Raw genomic sequence first — 26,351 nt, 5'->3', positions numbered from 1 at the left:
CTTTTATTTTGAAACTATGTTTCCTGTCTTGTCCATGAATCTTTAATAATCTGGTTTCTAAGGCAAAAAACCCCCGCACTAATCAGACTTTTCTAACTTTTTCAGTTACAATCTATCACAATCACACCTAAAATATGGGTTTGTTTTTTGTTTTTGTTTTTTTTGGGGGGGGGGGGGGGGGGGGAGGGCAGGAAACGAGGGCTCTCCTACATCGTCTCTTCCTACTTTCTGTTCCATGAAGGATAGACACAAATGCCAAAAATATTTATAACTGATGACTAAGGTGGCTGATGTGCAGATACAGGAGAGGTCGAAGTTTAGAGAGAAGAAAAACAAAACAAGACGGCACAACAAAATATATTTGAATCAAAGAGTCACAATGCACGCCAGTCCTCTTTAACCAGTTTCTTTTTTTAATCTCACAAAACACATGAATCTGAGACATGAGCTCTTTTTTCCTTCTGTGCAGCTAACAATCTCACCAATTTTAAAAACAAAGGAGAAGAAAATAATTTATACATCATTTTTTTATATCTACAAAAATAAAATCAAATACAATGACTAACGCTTTACAGAAAAAAAAATTAACGTATATAAAACAAGTGGGTTGATCTCTATATTACATGTGAACAAGATTTCTTCTTTTTAAAAAAAGACACAAAAATAAAGAATGAGATGATAGTTATTGATGTGTTTATGCATACAGTAGTTTGCACTGTGCAGGGAAGTTTTGTCTGTGCAAGATTTTTTTTTTCTTCTTTTTAAACAATGGAATCAATTCTAGCTTCTTTCCAGCCATTAGGGCTGCGGCGCTGATGTAAAAATGATAAGGAAATCACTAAAAGGAAAGTGTAGAGGTAGGAATTAGAAAACTCTGGAGGAACAAAGAGGACAATACACCGAAAGATGTGCAGAAAAGAAAAGATTAGCATTCAACCAGCTCAGACCATTTGGTGCTTTGTGTTTGTTTTTTAATTATAAATAAAATGTAGAGTGTGAAAACTGTGTGCTGACAGCTCGATGTGAAAAGGTGTTAAAAATAGTGATTTTAAAGTTTAATAGTAATAATGTCAGTCTCTTGGTCTGAAGTGCTTGAAACTCAGCCGCCAAAATGTGAATAAAGAAAACAAAAAAACGTGTTCCCTTAAACACCTCTGGAGTTAAAAAAAAAAAAAATCACTTTGGTGAAACATTTTTACATTTTAGCACAAATTTCATACAGCTGTGAAAAGAAAAATCAGCCATCCTGGCATTAAGTAGCGCTGCTTTAATCATCTCTCTTCTTTTTTTTAAAATTTGCATTTAATGTTTTGTACACGTGTGATTTGACAGTCACACGTTCTCCTACACAGTGTTGGTGGCTGAAGAGCAAAAACCTTCCACTGGGCAGTGAAACATCCGTTCAAATGGCAGAATCTGACAGTGCGAACGACTGAATCTGCTCCTGGTTTTGATCAGTTTAGTGTTAGGATTAGTTATGGAGCTTGTAATCAGGGTTACTCACTCCTCAGTTAGTATTTGAAACCAGCTCAAATCAAATTCAGCGCGGTGTGTTTCTGCCCAGCGCGATGAGCATTAAAGAGGCAAAAAACAAAAAAAAACAAAAAAAAAAACACTTAAACTGCTATTTAGTTGCAGTTTAAAATACACATTTTGTCCTGCCGTGTATTAGAATTAGTACCAGACAGATGTAGTTTGAGAGAAAAAGGACAGAATAGAGAAAAATCACTTGGCTTTAGTGTCAGTCATTGCTGGTTAGATGTGCCTCAAACAAGGCGTTCAACAAAAAATTTGAATGTCAGTAGCAATAAAACAATCCTAAATATGTTCCCAAAAATAGTTAAAGGAACGGCCTGACTTCTGGGAAACACACCTCGATGTGTAGACCATCACCAGTCTCACGTATGTGCTTTGAATACAGAACTTAAGCTAACAGCTAGCCAGCTTAGCTTAGCATGAGGACTTGAAAGAGCCAGTCTGGCTCCTCCCAGAAGCAACAAACCCACCTGCTAAGCTCAGTGAGAACAGAGTAGGTAATAATCCAAATAGTTCACAGTGTGCTAACTAGAGAGCACCACATATCCCATTTACTATATCTGCAAACCAGGTAGCGCCCACTAAGTCCAGACTGAGTGTTTCCAGTTGTGAAAATATCCCGTTGTGCGCTACATGTGAGAAAAGGCAAACTAATTTGGACAACGATCCTGACTTGATTCTCCCAATGCTGTGCTGAGTTCAGATGTGAAAATTGGCTCTTGGAGGTGCTAGCAGGTGGGTTTGCTTACTTTTGGTCAAGCCCAGCTTCCAGTTTTGATGCTAAGCTCCGCTAACCACCTGCTAAGGCAACGAAACTGAGTGTTTTCCCGTAAAATGTCAGAAGGTTCTTACAAAGCTTTTAATCTTCCACAATTTCAAAGTGGATGTGTGCTTGGAGTGGGGGTGGAGCGCAGTCGTTTTCATGGCTTAGTGTAGGCCTGGGAGGATATAAACACTACTTATGGGTTTAATATTAAATGGGTAGAAGTTGCTGGTTCGCAGTATTCACCGTGGTGGGTCACTACACATATACACAAAACACTAGAGAGGGATGCACAGTTAAACCCTAAAGTGTAGACAGGCGACGCCAGTCTGGTTATTTGGCAACAGGTTCTTGGTGAAAATTCAAGTTTAAGTTTGAATCATCCCAGGTTTGAGTCTCACCTCAACATACTGTAAATCTCCCCAAAACGTTCCAACAGCTGTACACGGTCGAGCAACTGCATGAATCCGCTGAGCACGTAAGAACCGCTGAGATCCCTGTGCGCCCCTGAAGCGGCGCTGAAAATAAATCCTGCCAGCATTTTCAGTAGTAAACAGCGTAGTACTGTTTCCAAAATACAAAAATGTGAAACATGTTGCACTGATGAAAGCCTTCCTGTTGCTTCAAAGAAGGCGTGTGAACGAAATGAATTAAGAGTTTCTTCCACAGTCGGTGTAGGAGATGAATGAGAGTTCGGCTATGCTCGTGTGTGTGTGTTTCCTTACCCAGTGCAAATAACCTGAATTATATAGACACAGTCCTTCGGCCGAGGTGGCAGGTGAAGTCGGTGTAAAGCAAACAGCGAAGGGGGAGGGGGAGGGAGACCCCATCAGGAGGCAGTCTCAGCCCTCCACCCCACCCTCCCTAAATGAAGCCTGAATCCTTCAGTCCCTGATCTGTCCACTGTAGAGGACGTACATGACAGACAGGTGCGTTGTGGGTAAAGTGCTGGGGTGACGGGTCCCTCTGATTTTTTTTTTCTTCTTCTTTAAATTAACATTTAAACATTTTTGCTGCTCTGTTCCTTCAACCAGTTCTCCAAAAGCATTACATGAACACTTCTTTCCTTCACAAATATCCAAACTTGCTCACATTTCCACTTTCAATTTTTCCAACTTCTCTCTTCCACAGTCAACTTGTCTTCTGCTTTTTTCTTCCTTTCCTTCGTATTTATTCCTCAACTTCCGTGGACTCCGTTCATTCTGCGCTTACTGAGCTCAGAAACCTCGATGAGTCAGTTCACCTTCCTGTTATATCAGGGCAACAGAAACAAAGAAATGGTGACGGGCTTTTTGATGTTCTGCGCCACAGGCTGGTGCACGCGGGGCTGATGGGTGAGTGGAACCGGGTCTAAGGGGAAGCCCCAAAGTGGATAGCTACGTCAGACTGCCAATCAAGATTGAGCGACTGCAAATGGATTTACCATGCAGCCGCATCAGAATCCAGTCGACAGGATTTTGGGCTCCGCAGGTCTGCTCTCTTTGCCTGGTGTGATTGAAGGATGAAAGCATTAATTAGTAGCACAAGAGGAGAAGTTGCTATCATCGGCCAACAATATGTAAGAGTTCAAGCTGCAAATTCAGTGCGTGCTCACCATCTCCTGAGCTACGATCCAGAGACGGCGTCCTGGAGACGGTTGCCGAGCGACACTGCTGGTCCTCAGACTCCTGACTGATGGAGGACTCTCTGAGAGTTTCCAGAAGCTTATAGTGGGCCTTCTCTATCTCCTGCAAAGGAGTTAACAGTTTTAGGAAACACACTTATTTCTGGTATGTGAACGCTGGCTAGCAAGGGAAAGTCTGTGAGCATCCAAGGGTAGACCAAACTGTTCTCCACGGGGTCTCCTGACTCTTTCACGTCTGTCACGTGTTCAGGGTGAACCTGCTCTCATCTGTGAGGAGAACAGGCCACCAAATGCTAACTGGCACACGGCTGTGAGCACAGGTCCTACTAATGGTGCTTTTATGCTTTCTGTTCTCTCCCTATTGCATGGCTGTGTGTGACAAAACTGACACCAGTGTACGATCATGTCGGTTTTTAACCACCGTTTAAATGACGGCTCAGTAAAGCAGCTCAGAGATCGTCAGATTGCGCAGCGGGATATGCTGCAACAGTTTCAAAAATATGAGACTTCTCTTCCACTTTCAGTGCTTATGTGGTGATGCTGTGTGAGTGGCGACACCTATCTTTCAGGAGAATACTGCAGCTGCTTACTGCGCCTTAACGGTGAGCAAAAATAGAAGTAACTGTGTGATGACACCGTCTGTTTACAACAATCAAAGCGACAGACTCGGTGGGTATCCTGGGACGTTGAAGGACGTTGGGCCCTTGAGTCTCTGCAATACAGTCTGACTAAAGTTTGGTCACAAACCTCCACCTGAGTGACCTCCTAGAGGTCATTATGCAGGAGTCCTTTCACCCTAACCAGCCGTCCTCATGTAACAGCGTACCTCCTGCCATCTCCTCCACACCTTCAGACTGTGCTGGGAGACACAGTTAACGATCTTTGGGGAGCTACACTATCTGTGCACCGGACACAATCTAAGGCTATGACAGGTGTCCTGTCATCACCTTCATTCGCACCAAAGCTAATGAAACCTATTCACAATGATGTATGTTTCTTTACTGGACAGACTGAAGATTAACTGTGATGATTATGCACATTTTTCCCTCTCTTCAGATTCTTGTTTCTCAAAAGTTTCTTAAAGCATTTAATATCTAATCTTCTGCTGTTACTCAGGTCTAATAACCACACACTGAACATGGTCGGGGGTGTGGAGTTGCCAGTTGGCACAGACAGAAAACCAGCTTGCGCCGGCGGCTCTTTTGTTGCCATCTTTTCCACAAAACTCACCTTCAGGTGGCGCAACTTGGTCATCAGCTCCTCAATCGTATGAAAAATCTCATCCACGTTTCTGATTACGTGAGTGTGTTGCGCAGCCTGCAAATGGCCTGTTTCTTTTTCCTGTTCTAGTTGCATAGTCTCTGATTGGTTGGCCTCCGGGCCGCGGGCTGCCAGCTCTTCTTCCATCTGCGTCTGTGGCAACGTCATTTCCTCTACAGGTGGAGGGAAGTGGCTGGCGGTGGGTGTAGGGGGGTCGTTGAGATCTTCAGTCACGCTCTCGCCCTGTTCTATGGGCATGACCAGGTAGAAGGTATTTCCTGAATCGCAGAGGTGTAACAAAACAAGAAGTGTTTTAGTGAATGAACAGAGAGTAAAATCAACACCGCTAACATCAGATGTTATATTCTTTATTACACCTATAAAAAAACTAGAGCTGTGGACCAGGTCGGTCAGCATTACCCTGCTTTTTGGCCTCGCTTCTTGACTTGGATGACTGATTGGAGGGGAGGGTGACATCATCAGTGATGTCTTCAGCGACAGGAGAAGAAGAAGAAGGAGGACCCGCAACCACAGCTACGCACACAGAGGATAGACTTGTGACAAAAGAGGAGTGCACTGAAAGGTGTAAAGGAGTGAAGAGTTGAACTAAAGCAACCAGTGTGCCGTCACGTTCTCAACAGCGAGAAGATAAAGTGCGTGAGAGAGAAGACATGCAAAGGACGGCGGCCATTATTCACACCCAGATGTCATATAAGCAGATGACAGTGACCACGTGTCACCTCATTGGGGGAAAAAGGTGCAAATTATAGCTTAAGATGTTTAATTATCTGAGAATTTAGTGCAATCGTGAGTGAGCGGCTGCTGAAAAAAATCATGAAAAAACGGGTGCTCGGCAGCCAGGCTGTGTTTACCTTTCCTCACAACCTGAGGTTTGGGTGCTTTTGCAAGCAGCAGCTCTTCTGGCTCCGCCTCCCATTCATCGGTGCAGCAGCTGAGGACCGTCTCCAGAGACTCCGGTCGCTGCCTCTCTGTGAATGAGTTGCTTTCAGCGGCCGTCTCATTGGTGGGTGTATCATCTGAATCGTGGCTCCAACAGTCCTCTCCGAAATCTTGTAATATGAGCTGCCGCAGGGTTTCAACTGTAAATTTTTTTTAAAAGGGATGAATTTTGGATTAGCGATGATTCAGGTTTAAAGGTTTGATTTCTTTCTTTTCTACTTTTTATGTTCCACAATCAGAAGAAACAGAATCCAACGTAAAATACTCGGAGGCTCTCACCGTCTTGCAGAGCGGCCTCCGCCACGCCTTGTCCTTTGAGCAAAGCTTGCGATTGGTCCACAGGCGTACTGTGGGAGATCGCGGGCTCGTCGCTGTTGGAATGAGTCTCCGTGGAGTCTGACTGCTCCGTCATCGAGTTATCTGGGAGACAGCGAAGTTGGAGAAAGGTTTTTAAAACATCTGCAGAATGTTTACAGATCTGAGGCCGACGATCGCGGCGTGGTCATTACCTCCGTAGGCATTGCTGCCAGTCGAGACGGGGGAAGAACTGCGTAGACTCGGGGACCTGGAGGAAGAATAAAGAGTATGACGCATATTTTTGGATTAAAAATAAACAGATCAAAAGAACATACAGATCATCATATTGTGTTTAAAACAAGGATGTCAAACATAAGGCTTGCGGGCCAGAATCAGCCCACCAAAGACTCCAATCCTGCCAGTCGGACTGTTTTGGAACATGTGAACTCTGCACTTTTAAGTTTGGTAAAGTTTGACAGCTTTTCCTGCTTAAACATGACCACTCATGCGACAATAACATAAATAAGTGATAGTTACATAATTAAATGACAGAAAAGTTCAATTTTTTTCACTGTCTAATCAGGACATTTCATCAAAGAAATGATTCAAATCAAATCTACTCACGACATGGGTATCGAGCTGTGATTCATCAGAGGTGACGATCCGCCGGCGGCAGAGATGGCCTTTTCCAGTAAATCTTTCCAGCTGTTTAACAAGAAGAAGTTAAGACATTTTAAATTAAGTGAAGAGAGCAGCACAGCACAGGTTTCCTCAGGTAAATGTGAATGAATCAAAGAACAGAGCTTACGTCTCCTTCTTGGATGTTGTTGCAGCCACCAGCTCATAGATCTGCATATCTGTGGTGCTGATGATGTAAAGAGCTTTCTTGTCTAGAGAAAACAGAAATAAAAAATAAAATTAGTAAAAAAAAAAAAGGTAATTAAATATTATTTAAAAATTACAAAAACAGAGAAACAGAAGGCTGTGAGCGTACCTGTAGCTACCGGGCGAACAAGCAGCGACGCCAGGTTCACTAGAGGGCTGAAAGAGGTCTTGCTGTCACCGCTGCCTCCCCCGCTTCCACCCAATCTGCTGGAATGATTTCGCAGCTGTAGGCGGTCGTCCGGGCCCTTCTGAAGGAGGACGAGGCAGTCTGACAGCAGCAGCGCTTGGATCTCTGACACAGGAATGCAGATATTTGTGGTTAGAAGGCCTGAAACTAAACTGATGAGACATAATGACCACAGCGATGCTCACCTATCAGCTTTTCTTTGTTAACTTTCCAGGTGAGAGGACCTTCATGGATCATTCTCTTCGTGGTGAGGTCCACATTCTGCGTGAAACAAGAACGAAGCGAAACATTTACAGATCAAAAATGAATCGTTGTCATTTAAAAATCAGAAGAAAAATAAAGTTTTAAACTTGTACGCCACCTTGAACTGAGGAGCAGCATCCAGCCTGCACTGGTACTCGCTGAGGCGCTGCCGGTGCTCCGATTCCCTAACGTCCTCATTGACGCTCTGCAGTATCCCTCGGCAACACGCGTGCGCTCGCTGGAGCAAGGGCAAATCTGATGAGCCCGCTAAAATCAACAAAAACAAATAAGATCATGGTTCCTAGCAACAGCTCAGTTTGTGGTCAGGGTTATGTTGGATCTGCTTTTCCTCACCTTCTGTGTATTTAACGATTTTGTCCAGCAGCAGCGGGTACTTGGTGAGTCTCTGCATCTCTGACACCAGCAGGTCTTTGAGCTGTAACCTGCGGCAGTGAGGACTCGCCTCACACTCCTGAACAAATAAAACAACGCGGTCATGTTTAAACACAACTATACGCTTTATTACACCTATGACACATATACACGGTATAATAACTATCCTGTACACAGAACTATTTAGTGCACCCTCGAATATCACAGATATAAAGCGATTAATAACAACTGTTCCTCAACACAAATCAGTCACCAATCACCCAATCACACGGAAGCAACTCAGTCAGGATGACCTACTGAAGCTCAAACTGATTTAAGGGACTGTGAACATCTGGTTCCTTTGGACCCTCAGTACAAACTGATCATTTAAACACCACAGGCTGCCTCGTCCACGTCCATCCCTTTATGACCACAGTGTACCTATTTTCTGATGGATGCTTCCAGCAGGACAACAAGTCATGTCACAAAGCTTGAATCATCTCAAACTGGCTTCTTGAACATGAGTTTACTGCACTCAAATCACATCCAGTCACCACATCACAGTTCAATAGAGCAGCTTTAAGTGGAAGAACAAACTGCAGCAACTACGTCATGCTGTCATGTCAATACAGATCAAAATCTCGGAGAAATGTTTCCAGCACCTTATTGAATCTGTGGCACGACGAATTAAAGCAGCTCTGAAGGCCAACCTGAAACTAGCAAGGTATACCTAATAAAGTGGCCGCTGTGTTTTTGATGATAATGACAGAGCATGTTTGCTTCCTGAAAAATTAACTGGAAAATGCAAAGATTTCACACAAAGACATAAAAAGAAAGCAGAAAGATCAGCAGCCAGATAAAAACCTGCATGTGCACCACTGCAGCTGCGGCCACAGACACGACCTCCTGCTCGCTGCTTTCTCACTGTGGTAAAACAACGAAGGCTTGCTTCAGACTAAGACGGCGTCCTGTACGTTCGGTGTGAACTTGCTCAGGATTATCACAGTGAATGTATAATCCCGGCAGGAAAGCACAGATGTGGGAGTGTGAAGATGCAGGGCTTCACGAGAGCAAAGGATGTTGGGAAAAACTACATTTAAATCATAAGAGCCTAACGGCGGCTACAGAACTTCTAAGATTCCTCTGTAAGGAGTGTTATAACATAACAATACCCAACAGGAAAGCTTGAATTCATGTCCTCTCACGAAGCAAAAAATAGAGAGACTATGAGCTGAGACAGTGAAAAAGAAAACGCAGCTGGGAGGAAGCAAAACTCTAGAAATGATGCAACACTGACCTCCTGTGTGCCAAAAGAGACCATGTCATTAAAAATGAAGGCAAACACACAAAGTATGAAATGTTAAAATATTTTAGTCCCAGTAAAAACAACAGCCCCTCCGACTGTGTGACTTTTACTTTGGTCTTTTAAATCTGAACTGTTGAACTTAGAAGTGCAGTTATTGTAAGGTGACACAGTTTTGAACAATCTGACAAACTGTACACACATGAACACACTTCTGTCGTCAACTGTGAGTAAATGACACACTTTTTTAAAATGATGTGTTCACTGCATAAAGCTTTAATAAGCACAAGGAGCATCAAAGTGTGTGTTGCATGAATATTTTACATGTTTTGTCAGAGGCTGTGTGTGTGTGTGTGTGTGTACCTGGATAATGTGAGCGAAGCGAGGGTCTTTACGCTGTTTGCTCTTAATGAGCTCGAGAGCCTGAGACTGCTGGCAGCACAGCTGGGACGCTTGTTCCTGAAACTCGTCTCCGGCTGCCCCTTCAAACTACAAACACACACAAACTGTAAACACACTGAATATGGAGCACGAAAACATGTTTCTACTTGCCATCGAGACGGGAGGAGCAAAACAAACCCTGGTCAGCATCACATCCCCGATGTCCTGAACAATCGGCGATTCTCTTCGCTTCTTCATCGCCTCACACAGACTCGCTGCAAACGAGAGACACAAAAGCAACAAAGAACATCAAAGCCTGGAAATGTTTAAATTAATCATGAAAACAACACACGAGGTATTTTTAAGAACGAGGACAAAGCTTCCCCTTAGTGAGGGAGTACAGTGGTCTAACACCGAGTGTCTACATGGCTCAAAATAAAGGCTCAGCAAACATATAGAAAAGCTGCCGTTTACCTAGCAACACAGAGCAGTGAACACAAAGCAACTCAAAGTACAACACATCGGGTGTGCAAACAGACACAGCAGGACAGCAAAGGGCTCTTAAAAAGGGAGGATTTCCATTTACACAGGATACGTTTCATATTTAACTCATCTAACTAATATGAAGACATCCAAACATCAATCTTTATTCCATTTTCTTGCTTGTATTGATTAAAATGTCACTAACCAGGCCTGTGTATAAACACTTTCACAGGCCTTTAGCAGCTATGGTGGACAAACACTGACCGTGGAGCTCGTAGACTTGAGGCAAGTTGGGGAAGATGCAGGCCAGCTCGTCAGAGTTCAGGACAGTCCTCATCTTCTGATAGAAAACCTGGTCCAGGACCCGTAAGGTTCGCAGGTGGGACACCTCAGTGGTGAACAGCTCTGAACAGGATGAGGCCACATGAGGAAAGAGGAAAGGGTCATACTACCTCGCATATGTGAGAGATGTGTATTAGGAAATAAAAGCAAATTAAAACCTGCTGATTGTACTGAGAATTAAATGCTGTAGCTCTTACCGTATATGACAGCCTGTCTATCAACCTCACTGGGGCTGAGTGTTGCAAGGAGCTGAGGGGTAACAGTCTCCTGCCAGGTCTTACTATCCATCACGTCCTCCTCCAGCGCTGCAGCATCAGGTAGCAGGGCCAGCGGCGACTCCACGCTCCTACACGGGGATCCAGAAACACGGGTGGATGAGGTGGACCGACGTGTACCCGCAGAGAGATGGAGCGATGGGCAGACAGCAGTGGCGGACGACACACGAAGAGACAAACAGAAAATAATCAGCCGTGAATCCACGATCATCTCTGTAACTCCATGTCTAAATAGTTCTTTTAAAATGTATTAGTACTGTAAGATGATCAAAGTAAAAATTTTCCTGCTTGTGAACCCAACTTCATCTTCAAATGTCCATATCTTTATTCCTTTGCCCTGTCCATCTACTGTGACAACAGTTTAACTCACCTGCGTCTAGACCGAGGGGTGTATGGGGGTGTAGGGTTCTCTAGAGACCTGAGTTTGAGAGAGTGGAGAGAAAGACGGCACTAGGTGAAAACCTAGAATTCTCAGGGTCAAATCAGGGGCAAAAAACTTTATTTACATGTGCTTCAGGGGATCAAAAGTCTCTCCTTCAAATAAAGTGACCTCAGCTCCTGCCTTAAGGCTGCTAAGGTGCGTGTGTTGGTGTTTGAGCACCCCGACAGGTCTGGCTTGGTCAATCTTTACCGTGCAGAGTTGCTGGATGCAGAGGACGAGGCGCTGTGCTGCAGAGGCCTCAGGCCTGGCCCGTCCCTCTCATCTGCGCAGTCCTCCATGTCCACATCGCTACGAGAGCGGGGCACAGACTCGGCTCCTGAGGTGCCGCCCCGCCGTCGCCCTTCTCCCTGAGCCTTTAGTGACTCGCTGCGAGCCAGGCGAACTGGTAGAGGGCTGGTGGGGACAGAGCGCACAAAGCAAACCCAAAAGGCTAAATCAGTTTAACCACTTCCAACAAAAACAATAAAGCAAAGTCTGCTTCACTCAGTTGCTGCCAGCTGGCTGTGAACTTATACTGCAGGCGCAGCTACCTGTCCATTTCATCCCCGAGGCTGCTGGAGGAGAGCCTTTGCGGGTCAGCGCCGTCGCTGACTTCCTCGCCGGTCTCGGTGCTATTCTCAAACTGCTGAATGATGTTCCGCACGCTGCCAGGCCGGACTGCCAATACAAACGTTACTCATTACTTTAATGGTATAATAAAATAACATTCCTTTCTTTTGCCCCTACACACACACACACACACACACACACACACACACACACACACACACTACAAGGAGAAACGGTTGATGAAAAAACAAAAACAAAAAAAAATTTCAAATCCATGACCAGGTATGATTCTTAAAATTAAATTTGCACAAAAGGGTAAAATTAAAAGTGAAATTATAAGTGAAGTACCTTCGGTGGGTGACAGCGGGACATGGAATGCTACAAAATCAAAGCGAGCCAAACAGAAACAACAATAAAAATCAGAATAATGACACAATGAAAATCCCATAAATCAACGCATGAAACCAGGAAAAATCAATTAAAAGGCGAACAAAGGACAAAAAGGAATCAATAGAAGCAGAATGAGTGAGAGGGTCACGTGTGTCAGCATGCTGCTGTTTGTTGTGTGTCAGCGAACCATCAGCTGACACTGACAGGAGCCGTTATTAGACAATGTCGAGAGACCGCAGGAAGCATGACCATGAGCCGGGCCTGGATGATGATTTAAAAAGCTTCTTCTAAAGTGTTTGTGCTGTTTAATTTACTGGACTGGGATGTGGTCCGGGGTTTGCCGATGTACTTCAGGATGGGATTTCTCTTTTTATCCTCTCCATCTTTTTCCTTCTTGGTACCGCTCAGCTGTGGAGAGGAGGTCTGAGTTCAGTCACTGAGATCGAGTGCGACAAACAACAACTTTTAAGAGAGAAAATTGGAAAACACACAGTCACATCAAAATGAATATCATGCAATCAATGCAGAGAAACTGGCCACTTTGTTAGGTACACCTGTTCAACAGCTCGATAACACAAATTAGCCAATCATACGTCAGCAACTCGGTACATTTAGGCAGGTAAACATAGTCGGGACCTGCTGAAGTTTGAGCTGAGCTTCAGAATGAGAAAGAAAGGCTGCTCTTTGTTTTGACTACCAGTGAGCTGCAGTTCATCGGGCAAAAGTCCCTCAGTGATGGGTCAGAGGTCAGAGGAGAATGAGTGAGCTGATAGGAAGGCCAGAGTAATTTAGATAACGACTCATTATAACTAAGATATGAAGAAGAACATATCTAAATGCACAACTCTTTCAAAGCTTGAAGCAGATGGGCTACAGCAGCAGAAGATCACACCTGGTGTCACTCCTGTCTGCTGCAACATCTGGATGGTCTCAATTTGGCATAAACAAAAGCATGGATCCATCCTGCCTTGTATTAACTGTTCAGCTGGTGGTGTAATGGTGTGGGGGGATATTGTCGTGACAATGACTTGAATGTCAACATGGACCAAAATCTTTGAGGAATGTTTCCAGCACCTTATTGAATCTGTGCCATGATGAATTACAGCAGCTCTGAAGGCAAAAGGGAGTCCAACATGGTAGCAGTAGGGTGTACCTAATACTGTGGTAGAAAAATCACAGGCCAGGTCCTTTTCACTTTCTCCAAGTTTGTTTGTTCTTTAAGACGCCGTCACATTAATGATTACAGCTGCAGAAGGTGACAAGATAAAAGGCAAGTTTCCATTCTTACCTTCTTGGACTTTAAGAAAGTGATCCACTTGTCCTTCTCTGTGGTCAGGCCGGGGAAGACCTTGGAGTCTCTAGGCTTGATCCCAGAATGACGCAGGTAGAGGATCACAGCTGAAGCCAGAGGAGAACTGAAGGAGAGGAGTGAAGAGCAGAGACCAGAAAAGAAGGTTTGAAGAATTAGGAAATTTCTAATGCAGGTGTAGCTGTTATATTTCACTCCAACAGGCGAGCCTCTTCTTTTACCTTCTGTCCTCCTCGTGCTTTGATCTGCAGCAGGAAGACAAAGAGACAAAACGTTGTTAACTCCCTCCACGACAAAAATCCCTTTTCCAAAGAGCTCCTCAAACTTAAATCCACTTTATTCAGGTGCAAATAAGAACGCAAGAAACAGCACCGAGCCACAGTCATGTGACGGGAAGCAGCTTCTGTGTGTGTATAACGTGAGAGGAGGAAATGTCATGTGGTTTTTCCAGAGTGGCCGGGATGATGACCTTTGTCATGATAGCTTTACTGATATGTAATAACAGTTTTATTGGACGCCGAACAACTGACGGCGTCGCTAGGGAAACCTGGCTCAGTCTGTGTGTGCGCGCGTGTGGTGAGAGCACGAGTAAATAAACTTAATTGGACACAGCAACACAGAAAGCTGAATCAGCCGATCAAACAAAAACAAACCGCTGCCTTCACTTTGAACTCGATGTGGTTTAAACTTTACAGTTTAGGGCTAAAATACCACGATAAATGCAGACAGACTCACAGTATTTCCCACAGGGCGGTGACTTGTTTGTCCACCACCTGTTTCTCTTTCACAGCGTCTCCATCAAGGTGCTGCAGGTCTCCTTCTCCAAACAGAGAACCGAGACCCATCATCTGCTTGTTCCTGTTGAAACACACAGACACGAGGTTAATCTGAGAAACTCTTCTTCGGATTTAAAAACAATGTTTTCCACTGAATAAACAAACAAAATGAATCCTCTGTGATGTACCTGTAGTCTTGCAGCTGGTCCTGGATTTCTGGCAGCACAAGCTGCTGCAGCTCAGACAGAGGTCCCCGGATGTCCTCCTGAGCATGAAGTCGATTTTCTTATGGGACGATGGACATAATAGCAAAGGGTACAGTTAGTCAGCAGGAAAAATCAAACTAATATTGATAATAATAATAAATAACATGTTTGCTTTGACAGAATAACATGAACCTTTAAACTTGATGACTACTATTTGTTTACTCTAGCTACTCTCAAACTGTTTGGCAGGCTCCACCTTGTGGGCAAAAGATGCACTGCATTGGTGGATCACTGGGGGAAGAGAGACACACTGGCCACTTTATTAGGTACATGTTGCTGCTACCATGTTGGGCCCCTTTTTTCCATTAAAAACTGCTTCAATTCTTCATGGCACAGATTTATCAAAGAGCTGGAAACATTCCTCTGAGATTTTGGTCCACAGTGAAATGATATCCACAGAGACTCATCAGACCAGGCCACATCCAATCCAGTCTTCTCAAGTCCAATTTTGTTGAGTTTGCATGAATTACAGTCAGAGTTTGCTGTTCTCCCATTGCAATCTTCTGCTGATGCGCTGTGTGTTCAGAGATGCTCTTCTGCAAACCCTGATTATAATGAGTGGTTATTTGCATTACTGTTGCTTTCCCATTACCTCAAAACCGCCCGGCCGCTCTCCTCTGTCATCATGCATCAAAAAGGCATTTTCACTCTCTTTTTCAGACCAGTGTCTGTAAACCCTAAAGATGGCTGTGTGGGAAAATCCCAGCAGATCAGCATTTTTAGAACAGCCCATCTGGCTCCGACAACCACACCACACTCAAAGTCACTTAAACCTTCCTGTGATGCTCAGTTTGAACTTCAGCAGGTCATCTTAACCATGTCTACATGCCTAAATGTGTTCACTTCCTGGCATGCGACTGGCTAATTTGATATTTGCATTAATAACAGTTGAGCAGGCATTCCTAATAACATTTCCCACATCTGGCACTGAGCAGGAAGTGGGTAGGCGACATGAGGCAGGAATGGCGCTCACTGAGTTGCTGTGAATTCACTGCCTGCACAATTCTTACATCACACAACCATGATGCTACAGTTTGAAGACCTTCATTTTGCCAATTTAGCTTAATGAAATGTGGTCAAGGTTGACTTTTGGAGGCTTTTTCACAAAACAGAAAATTCTGTATATGACTGGATACATCAACACAAACATGAACACACGCTTTTAGTTCACTTACCGATATCAGCAAGATACTCCTCTCGTACTTTAATTTTCAGGGGCTGTAACCAAAAGCACACATGTTTTCTTTCTTACAGTTACTCTATGGTAAAAATATAGAGTCAGTCCTTTTTAACCGAAGCACACACGATAATTGTGGTACCATCATCACCAGTCAGTTAATACAGGGATAACAGGATTAGACTCATTACATACAGCATCTGGTTCCAGGAACAGGGAGCAGATCTGAGGTGCAAGAGTGCGGGCATCTTTAGGAAGGGAGCCGAGGTAAGCCTCCACAGACAGGTAGAACAGCTGATGCAGAAACACAGAAAACAACCATGAAAGTAAGAAATCAAACACAGACATGCACGTGCGTTTGTGTAACTTAGTGCTCACATGCACCAATTTAATTGAAATATACATAAGATTCTGGATTATCAGAAACATTTTGAACTACTAAAATTGGAGGCCTTGAATAAAAAGCTAAACTGTATTGCCACAAATATTTGCTTATCTGCCTTCACACGCATATGAACTCGAGTGTCGTCCCACACTTAACCTCCTCTTAAAGTCTGAAACATGACATAACTGCAATAAAATTCAAATTTTGGGAAAATGGGGAGTTTACTGAACCTTGTGCAAAAGATAATATAAACTGACCAGAGGGTTGGGATCCAGAAGCTGGGTAAAGACATATCTCATGAACACTGCCATGTGTGCTGGTCGTGCCTTTAACAGCTCAATATCTTGGTATGGACCGTCCATCTGAGAGAAAGATGGGAAAAATATGAAGGGATGCTCAACTGGTGGAAAATGTACAAAAAAAGAAGAGACATCTTCCAAAAAATAAATATTATATCCATCTATCTATGTCACCTCATTAAATGCATAGCCGTCATATTCTTCATCTTCCTCCTCGGGCCCGATGATCTGAGCCTTTCCACCCTTAAACAGACACACAGATTTCAGAAAACGGAAAATACTTTGGAAAACACACATGTGCATTTTAATTCACATAATTCATGTGCAGGGATCGATATAAATAATGAATATATTCATGCTGAAAAATGATCTCAGCGACTGTCTGGTGCATTTGAAAGGAAAGGGCAAATCAAAGTGCCACACGGCAGAAACAGGCAGGAAGCGACAGCCTGAATGTCTGAGAAGGAAAGCAGCCGTTGCCTTGAAGGGTCGGCGTGTCACAGTGAACCATGCAGAACATGCAGGTACGAACGCAGACTCCCAGTACAGACTGGAAATGTTGTGTAATACAGCATCGTCTCCTCAGTTACTGACTCTGCTCTATAAAAGTGATTAATAACATTCAGCCTGGTTTGGTAACAATCACATGACACCACTAAATCTGAAATTTCCAAAGTGATACATTAACGTGGTGCCCTTTCTCCGTCTCCCTCTCTCACTTTCTTTTTTTTCTTTTCGACCTGCATGCCCTCCTACCACTCCAGTACACATTTATCTTAATCGTGTGATGATGATCCTCTGATTTTGTCAGTCATTAGTCCTGTGTGCCTCCAGCAGCAGAAAGAGGAAAAAGTCTTTGCAGTGAATATGTGCATCAATCTCACCAAATCAGATAAGGTGGATATGTCGGACGTCTGGCGCCGGTGCAGGGGGGTCCTGAAGGAAAATGAGGGGGAGGAGTGGGGACTCTCAAAGGCCTGGGGAGGAGGACGAGGAGAAGGAGGGAATGAAGAAGGACGAGCGGGACGGGATGAGTGCACATGCACAAGCACACACAAACAAGCTTATTAAAAGAGAGATTGTGGCGCCTACCTCCATGTCTCCTTCACTGGAGTCTATTGATTGTCGCCCTGTGAAAGCAAAGAATCAATTGAAACCGATTATGAAGCAACCAAATCTATCATTAAAGTTTTTAGTGAATAAAGCTTAAAAGACACAGAGTGCTGTGCAAAAGACCAGCTTCACACCATGACAGAGCCTCCACTGTGTTTTATAGATGACTAAGGACCCTCACCTCACTGGATTCTTAATGGCACGACTTTAAGACACCGCTCATCTACTCTAGAAACTTTTTTTAATGACTCACTGCACACAACGCGAAGAATCGCCAAGTTTCCGGCTAATATCTTTATGGGACTCATACAATCCTCTGTCAGTCAAACTGTGTTATCTTTGTCACTTTTAGTTAGGTTCAGTTTACAGTTAGTTTCCTTTTTCATTCTTAACACAGCTTATTTGTTAAGTAGCTTAAAAAAAATAAACATTCCTCTGAAAATGGTCAGGTACAAGGACTGGACTGAAGATGAGTGAAAAAGCAGACAAGTCCAAATAGAAGCTCTGAAAGACTTTCAGAAAGCCTGTTGCTCAACTCCTCTTTAAAAAAAGAAAGAAGAAAGATGACGCGTGGCTCGAGACTTTTAAACAGCACTGTATATTGTGAAGCTTTACAAAGACCCACAGATACAAACCTTCTCCTGCTATGAAGTAGCCTGTGACAGATTCTGACCTCGTTCCCTCCTACGAACCAAAAATAAAGCGAGTTAAATGGATTTGAAGCACAAGCTTTAAACAGAAGTTACGCTTGTTTATTACCTTTATGATAGAATTAATTCATTTTTGGGGATCAATCAGGGTTTGCAGGATAGGAATTAAAGTCTTTCATGAGAGCAATACTGCACAGTTAGAGCAGCAAATCAATTTAAAAGAATGACATTGTTTTATGTCCCTGATGCAAATGGAAAAAAGCACCAAGCATGTTAGTCAGATCGTTCTGTTTGATGTTTCCCCTGAAAACATTTTTTTTTAACTTAACTGAATTTATCTGGTCATGTTGCCTTTCTAGTAATATGGTTTGTTCTTTTTATTGTGTCTTAGTGTATGCTCTGTCCTAGTAAGATCATTAAGTGAATGTTACAGGAGCTTTTCAGCGATTACAGAAACTGTAATAGAGTAAAACAGCCGGGTTGCCTCACCACATCTTGCTGAATCTTGACTCTGACTTGGTGAGCTCTCCTCTTGGCGCTTTCAATTCGCTCCTCCAGCAATGGCGACGGGTTCCTCAGCTGCTCATCCATCAAGTCCTGCAAATCAAGTCAGTCTCCGTCTGGTTATAAACAGCAGATTTTATCCACACAACTTTATCTTAACTAGTATTCCAAAAGCAAAACAGGCCAAAGGAGCTTAAAAAAATATTTATTCAAGTACACGGTGATAACGGGAGACAGCATGCACTAGATTTTTCTGCAACACGGGCAGCTCACTGATATGTATCGATAAACAAATAGCACAGGTGGCATGGATACCTGCAGCTCGGCCTCTTCCTGCTCCAGCATTTTCCTGAGTATCTGAGTCGCATGTTTTTGTACTTGTGGGTCCTAAAAAATGAGTGTGACACACAAAAAAACCCCCTGTAAATCACTGACGTTTACTCTGCTGGTAAGTAAGCTTTACCGACTAGATATCAGTCCTGAAAGTTTCATGTACTTGTAGTGGTTTGGGTCCTGTGATCCTTTGGGAGGGGGTGCTGCTCAGTCCAGAGGGCAAGGGTGGAGGTGGAGGAGGTGCAGCCTCCCCAGCCAGAGATGATCTTTGATTAAGAGTGTGATCAGTGGCGAGGGGCTCTAAGGGCAAGGAGGTGGTTGATGGAGACGGCCCTTGTAGTGTAAGTGCGACGTAAGATCCAGCTTTGAAATGATAAATGATAAAAGAATGAGGTTAAAACAAGAAAAGCAAAAACATGTAACCACTAAAGCCAAACATATACTCACATTTTATGAGCTTTACCACCTCTTGATGGGACATGGAGGCAACCAACGAGCCGTTCACCTGAGCAGAAAGAGAGACAGAATCAGTAATGTTACTATTGAATAGGAACAAAAAGCACAGATTCCCACATTCAGTGACATGGAAAGCAGTACAAACCTTTATGATTCTGTCCCCTTCTTGGACACCAGCCTTCACTGCTGCTCCACCTGAAGAGCATCCATACAAACATACATTCAAACTCATGCAAAGGATAAAGGACGATTTAACTCACACATAGTCAGCACGGCTGTAATCCGTCACCAACCAGAGCACGTGGGTCAGACTGCATTTGAACAAGCGTTCTTTACAGTGATGACTCGTAGAAATCCACGGTGACATGCCTCACTCACACAAAGTCATACAAACACTGTTCTTCCATCTATCAAAAATTCAATCACATTCACTCTGATAAGCGAATCAGAGAGCACCTCGTGGTTCCAAGGATACTTTGCCGTCCTTGGAGCTGAGCTACTGCCGCCGTTAAGCCCGAAGTGGTGTTACAACAATAGAACTACTGATTGCTGCTGGCATATTAGCAAATGAGATGGTGTTATTTGTTGTATCGCATTCATTTAATGCTAGTTAATGTTCACAGATGGGAAACTGGATTCTGTAAACACAATCCTGGCGAGTTTACGGTCTCAGTCACTCGTTTTGGGTCATCATAACAGGATGGCTGTAGCTCAGGTCATGTACTAATCATAAAGGCTGGTGGTTTGATCCCTGCTCCAGTCTGCATGCCAAACATCCTTGGGCAAGATACTAACCCCAAGTTGCTCTTGGGCGTGAATGTGAGTAAATATTAGCCTGAAAACACTTAAGCATAGAAAAAAGTCCACTTATGAATGGGTGGGGCTGTGGCGTGTTGCATAACGTGTTTGAGTGTGTGAGAAGGACTCAGTTTACCATACTGAACAACAAATCTTCACTAAATTACGTTTAAAAAGGGCAATTATCTGCAGTATTATCTGCTCACTCATTGGCTAACAACATGTCAATCACAAGCTGTTAGCCAGTGAGGGTGCTGTTTCACAGTCAGACCCGCCTCTCCTCCTCTCTGGGTTTTGCAACTAAGGTGAGGTTGGCAACGATGCTCAATGAGCCTTCAAAACCCAAAAGGTGATGTAATTGCACCTGCGTTCACCTTTTAACACTGTCTACGTTTCTATGACAACGCAGGCGCAGTATCTCTGTCTCACCTGGTCGGACATTCTGTACCAGCTTCACTCTCTCTCCACACACGGTGAAGCCGAAGCCCAGCTGGTCCTTTTGCACGACCACACATCTGTGCACAAGTCCAGTGCCTGGGGGAGAAGAAGAAGAAGCCGTAATGAGCGGCGGGATGACATTAAATGAAACAAGAATATAACGGCAACTAAAAATAACCCATCATAAGTCGCAGTTACCTGTACTGTCAGAAATGATTTCTGCCGTTGGCTCTCTCTGCTGAGGGCCAGAGGATTTACGCTCCGAGTCCCCAATTGTCAAACTGTTGATCCTGGATTTGAAAGACGAGAAACAGAAAGAGACTTTAGTATGGCATGATACTGAACAGGCCAATTTAGGAAACGCTCTGGGAGGGACAAGGAAGCTCTGAAGGGAATAAATGAAAAACATGAGGGTCAGTGGAGGAGAAATCAAAAGTCAGAGAACAGGCCAAAAAGCTTAGCCAGGAATGCAGAAAATGAAGAGAGAAAAGGAGATTCAATGGAGGCACACGGTTATATTTGCTGTGGTATTAACAGTAATAAGTGTATGAATAGCAGAGAAGAGACAAGATAGCAGTTGACAGGAAAACTCACCAAGCGGCAAAAGGGCTGAAAGCGAAGCATGACAGGAAAGAAGGAAGAAACAGAGAAGGGGGGAAGAAGCAGAAAGTCAGAATAAAGAATAAGACGGAGAAAACAACAGAGAGAAACAGACTGAGGGAGAGGGCAGGCTGCTTAAACCATCACTATGCCCTTCAGACTGTTACAGACTGTAAACACTGAAAGCAGCCATGACTTCAAGGAATATATTTATATGAAGGGGTGTGATGGAAGAACACACTCCAAAGGTTAAAGGGAATAATTCAAACAAAGGTCATTTTAAATCCAAAGAAATGTGCTGTGATCAGGACAGATAGAGCTCCTCACATAGGCAAGTAGCACCGAAACGATCAGTTACTTAAGGGTTAGGTGATCAGAAAACAGAAACAAAAGAAATCTGAACGAAAAAAATTATCTTGAGAATGTCTCTAATTCTCAAATCAAACTGGTTTTGGCTACTCCAATGTGGGGATTTGCTCCAATGTGGAACAGCTTTGTTTTAAACTGCGACAGTCTGCAGCAGACGGCAAAAATCACCAACATCACTGCAGTTCATGTCCTTCTAGAAGCCTTTTGCTTTGTTTTCCTACTCTGAGTAGTTTCACTTGAACACTTTAATTTCACTCAGTGGTTTACATCCTTCCAACCATGCTCTTCTGTTTATCCAATTCAGGGGGGCTGGAGCCTATCCCAGGTATTACAGGGCTCTGGTACATCTATCCTGGGCAAGGTAGCTCACCCCGGACCAACGTGCCTTAGGAGACACTATCAGCATAACCTTGACAAACAAAGGAGTTGCTGAGATGATTCGGGTACCTGAACAGGATCCTTCCTGTTAAGGTGTTCCAGGAGTGCTCTACCAGGAGGATGTCCCTGGGTAGTCCCATGGACAGATTACATCTCTTGGCTGGTGTGGAAACACCTCAGTGTTCACTCAGATGAGCTACAGGAGGTGGTTGGGCTTCTCTGCTTAGGCTGCTGCCTTGTGATATGGCCCCAGATAAGCGGTAGAAAATGGATGGATGGATATTTAAATGCACCAACTATGCACATGCACCACATGGTGGACTTCAAATAAGGATAGCATAAATGATATTCGGCTGTGGTGTCTCCAGCTGTCTGTGTACGTGTCCATGACCACGAGTATAATCGAGGCTTAAGCTACCCAGTAATGCAAGTTCACTCCATACCTGACAAATTAAGAGTAGGAACCCTCTCAATTTCTGGTGTTTGATTTGAGACTTCTGCAATTAATCTACGCAGCACCTACACAGGTGGTGAACACCATTGCCATCATTTAAACCTGCATGTGTTGGTCAATGGTCACATGTAGTTATATCTCCAGGGTCATGAACATTGGGGCTGTAGGTTAGATTGAGGGGTATCAGAAGGGTTAGCTGTTATGACATAGGCATAGCACAGAGCTATACTTGCAGCAGCGGCTTTGACAAAACGGCAGTATTTAGATAAAGATGTCAAAGTGTTTCTTTATCACTTAAAATTAAGTGTTCATGTAAGGATCGTGCACGTAACGAGGTCATAAAATGTTTTTTTTTTCTTGTATTTTGGGTTCCTAATGTCTCCAAAGCACTGTGAAAAAAAACAAGCAGCCAACCGCTGAGAAATCTGCTGCCACAGCTGTACAATCTGTAGGCTTCACTAACCCCCAAACCCTGACATGAGCGACCACCGGGCAGCTGTCCTACCTGAACAGTTGGTTGTCTGTCTTATTGGCTGCCCTGCCGTCACATGACACACACAAAGACACAGCAGTGGGAGGTAATGGGCACGTGCAAATCGGGGAAAACAGTATACAGCAGGAGAAAGAGGAAAGACACATGATAAACAACAAAGATGCATCACAAAGACGATCACACAGTGCAGGGATATATGGTGAAAGTGGTGACATTAACAAACAAGACGGGGTGCACTACATCCAGTGTTTTATTAGAGGAGATGCAGATTGAATGACATAAATGAACATTATTGTGCAATCTTTTGCTTTTTTTCCTGAAGTCAACAAGCCGTCTGAGCTGTTCTTCCGGTGGCCTCACTGCACATCCATCAGATAAAAACAATGCTCACCTGGGAATACCACATTTTTTTAGCGAGGCGTAAAGAGGCATACCTTTACCCACATAAACTGTCTGGGTGTAGCGGATGTGAGGCTCCTACCTGTCCAGCGTGGAGGTGGGTTGGCGGAGACTCATATCTGCAGCCTTTATAGACACTCCTCTGCTTCCTGGTGTGGGATTCAAAGCTGTCACTGGGCTGCTTTTGTTATCACCACCATGATCTCCGTTTCCTCTTCAACTATCAGTCCGTACAATGAGCCTTTCTGTTGCGCTTTGATCAGATCTCCACGCTACAGGGCTGCGGGTTTAGATCAGACACAGTGCTCTTCATGTTTCACACCAGTGGTTCCAGTTTTAGGCTCAGTAGGATTTAAGGGAAAGTGCTGCTAAAACTATAAACGCTCAAATCTCCCCAGGGTTTGTCTTCACCCCTTTACATTAGTGGTTAAAATTAAATACAGATCGTTGGTGGCTTGGTGCTGAGGTCTCACATTAGTGGCAAATGGATAGAGGACAACCTACTTCCACAAAGATCATCAATCATGAATGAATGGGCTGATATGTCTGGCTATGCTCCAGGAGGTCAACAACATCCCATTTTTGGGTTTTTTGTTGCTGTTTTTTGTTTTTGTCTGTGTCAGGTTTAAAGTAACTGCTTCAACATGGATAAATAACGTTCAGAGGATTAACTGGATATTCGGTGATTACGTGCAGTTAAAAGAAATACTAATGCGAACCTGACACTCACTTGACTCAGACTTGTTTACATGTGGAGGCTTCAGCAGAGATCCCAGACTAAATAACCCCATTCAAATGAGTACTGCTCATTCACTTTGCTTTCACTGATAATGCTTAAAAATAATAAAGCCACCACAAAGTGAATATGATCTGTAGTGATGTACATGTGGCTATCTAGTGCAAATTACTCAATACACAAGTATCAAACTGCGTGTATTAGTGAAACAAAAATATATATATATATATACACGTTTACAAACAGCCTTATCACTCACCCGAGCTAGCTGCAAGCTACAGAAAACAGTCTGTTTTTCTTAACAATGTAAACAACAGCAAAACCAAGACGCTACAAATGGCTTTGCATTAACGCTACTGTCTAACTAAAGGGCTAGCCGATTAGCAGATTACTGGGTATTGGCTCACCCCGCAGATGGAGCTTATATACAAGTAAGCACAGCAAAGAAAGAAAGCGAAAGGTGATCTCCACCGTTCACCTGTGGCTTTGTGTAATTAGCTGACTTGAAGATGATTGCAGCGGCCTGCTAATTGCAGCTAGCGTTAGCTCGGTGAAGTCAGCTCTACGAATCGGCCTCTTTCAACCAGCGGCATGGCGTTGTGTCTCACGCAGAACCGAAGCGCTGCGTGCCCGGCTTTCACCTGCCGAGCCTCCGAGCTAGTCTGCTAACCGGCTATATCTGCAAGACGAAAGACCGGCATGACTTTAGCTGCATGTGAGCAGGTGGATATCACAATGAGAAAGGAAAGGGGAGGGGAGTCAATGCAAGCCCCGGCTTGTTATATCCAGCAGTCTTGTTTTCGTGCAAATTCACACGCAGAGTTGCATATTAGCTAGTTAGCGAGAAGGCAAAGCGATTCCAGTAAGAGCTCCACCTCAGGTCTTCTTTCCAAATACACAGCGGTTACAGCAGAATCTGCTTCCCTCTCGTGGTCTGCCACAAAAACCCGGATTTAATTAATAATCGTCGTAGCATATGTTTATCTCCTCTCCAAAGTCCTTGACATTAAGCTGTATGCTGTGCTGTTATCTTGCTGTCTTGTCTGGCTGCTGATCCACCACCATATCCTCAAGGATCACACGACGTACACACAGAGCGTAAACAGCGCCCTCGTTTGGTCAGGGTTGTGTACTACAACCGGACAGTAACCAGACAGGATAAGTTTGAATTGCATCCGTTTATGGAAAGATTTTTATTTTTTTTTTAATAAAAATATATTTTTAAATAATTGACATAAATATTTATTTTTTCCGTCGCTATCACTCTAGCTTGTTTGTGCCACAGATTTTATGAAACATATTTTCATAAAAAATAAATATCATCATATTTAACAAATTATGGAAAATATATTTTTTCATGTTTCGTTATATTTCTTTCAATGATTTTTCTTTCCCGTGAGCAAGTCAAGGTATTGGAATCATATCACAAAATTCTGAGTTATGCATGCTTTGGTTCAGTAGCAGGTACGGTGGGTTTTTTAGTAGTAGACAATATGTGAGTGACCTATGGACAGAAACTGTACAGATGTCTGGTTGTTTTGGCCTGATGTGCTCTGTAGCGCCTAGAGGGGAGCAGTTGGAACAGCTTGTGTCCAGCGTGTCATTGGTTTGCAATGTAGTCCCGCATGAAGTGCAAGTTGGCACCAATGAATTTTTGACTTTCCGTTGTAGACCATTGTAGTCCTGTGGCTGATCCAAACCAGTAATGGATGAGCAGAGATCAAACTGGATTATTGCAGAGTAGAACTGGATCAACAGCTCCTGAGCCAGGCTGACCTTTAAGCTGGTGCAGGAAGTCTATCCTCTGCTCTGTCCTCACTTAAGATCCTGGGAGACTGTGGATCCCAGAAATCTGAAGAATTTTACAGCACACACAGTACCGTTCAACCCCACATCTTTATGCACGCTCATCACCATCCTCGATGAGTCTAATGACATGTCATCTGTGAACTTCACGATTTTACCAGACGGGTCTTCTGAGGTTTGCTTATTGGGAGGAGAGGAGAGAGGAGGACACAACCCTGGGAGGGCCCTGGTGATTTTCTGGATGCTTGATGTGATTCTTTCCAGCCTCACTTACTGCTTCCTCTCTGTGAAATTCCACTCAGGAGTCTTGACATTTCTAC

At 43.7% G+C, this 26,351-nt stretch overlaps 1 protein-coding gene across 6 annotated transcripts; it reads right to left on the bottom strand.

Moving 5' to 3' along the window:
- Positions 1-390: 390 nt before the first annotated feature.
- Positions 391-25,307, bottom strand: arhgef11 (Rho guanine nucleotide exchange factor (GEF) 11). Of its 6 annotated transcripts, XM_085397214.1 has the most exons (42): positions 24,704-25,307; positions 23,572-23,769; positions 20,995-21,086; positions 20,788-20,892; positions 19,706-19,755; positions 19,552-19,609; positions 19,268-19,467; positions 19,087-19,158; positions 18,757-18,864; positions 18,253-18,301; positions 17,597-17,634; positions 17,389-17,481; positions 16,679-16,747; positions 16,463-16,567; positions 16,016-16,114; positions 15,819-15,861; positions 14,566-14,662; positions 14,337-14,459; positions 13,823-13,846; positions 13,581-13,707; positions 12,607-12,700; positions 12,251-12,280; positions 11,884-12,010; positions 11,543-11,746; positions 11,282-11,329; positions 10,834-10,982; positions 10,559-10,699; positions 10,010-10,086; positions 9,794-9,919; positions 8,110-8,227; positions 7,874-8,022; positions 7,698-7,773; positions 7,435-7,617; positions 7,249-7,330; positions 7,065-7,145; positions 6,653-6,708; positions 6,423-6,563; positions 6,056-6,283; positions 5,604-5,717; positions 5,154-5,461; positions 3,894-4,026; positions 391-3,784 (listed from the first exon to the last, which is right to left on the bottom strand). In XM_085397214.1, the coding sequence occupies exons 2-42, from the start codon at positions 23,604-23,606 to the stop codon at positions 3,735-3,737; spliced, it is 4,302 nt and encodes a 1,433-aa protein (XP_085253340.1). In that variant the 5' UTR covers positions 23,607-23,769; positions 24,704-25,307; the 3' UTR covers positions 391-3,734. The 6 variants fall into 6 exon arrangements, with proteins under 6 accessions (XP_085253340.1, XP_085253331.1, XP_085253298.1 ...); XM_085397205.1 differs by having other exon boundaries at positions 23,572-25,307; XM_085397172.1 differs by lacking the exons at positions 23,572-23,769; positions 24,704-25,307 and adding an exon at positions 23,103-23,536.
- Positions 25,308-26,351: the final 1,044 nt, after the last annotated feature.

Source organism: Rhamphochromis longiceps, linkage group LG3 (genome assembly GCF_057381845.1).
Source record: "Rhamphochromis longiceps isolate RC_006_pf linkage group LG3, R_longiceps_female_GT1.1, whole genome shotgun sequence".
Lineage (NCBI taxonomy): Eukaryota > Metazoa > Chordata > Actinopteri > Cichliformes > Cichlidae > Rhamphochromis > Rhamphochromis longiceps.
The sequence above is the reverse complement of the archived record's forward strand: the minus strand, read 5'-3'. Positions and strand labels throughout refer to the sequence as shown.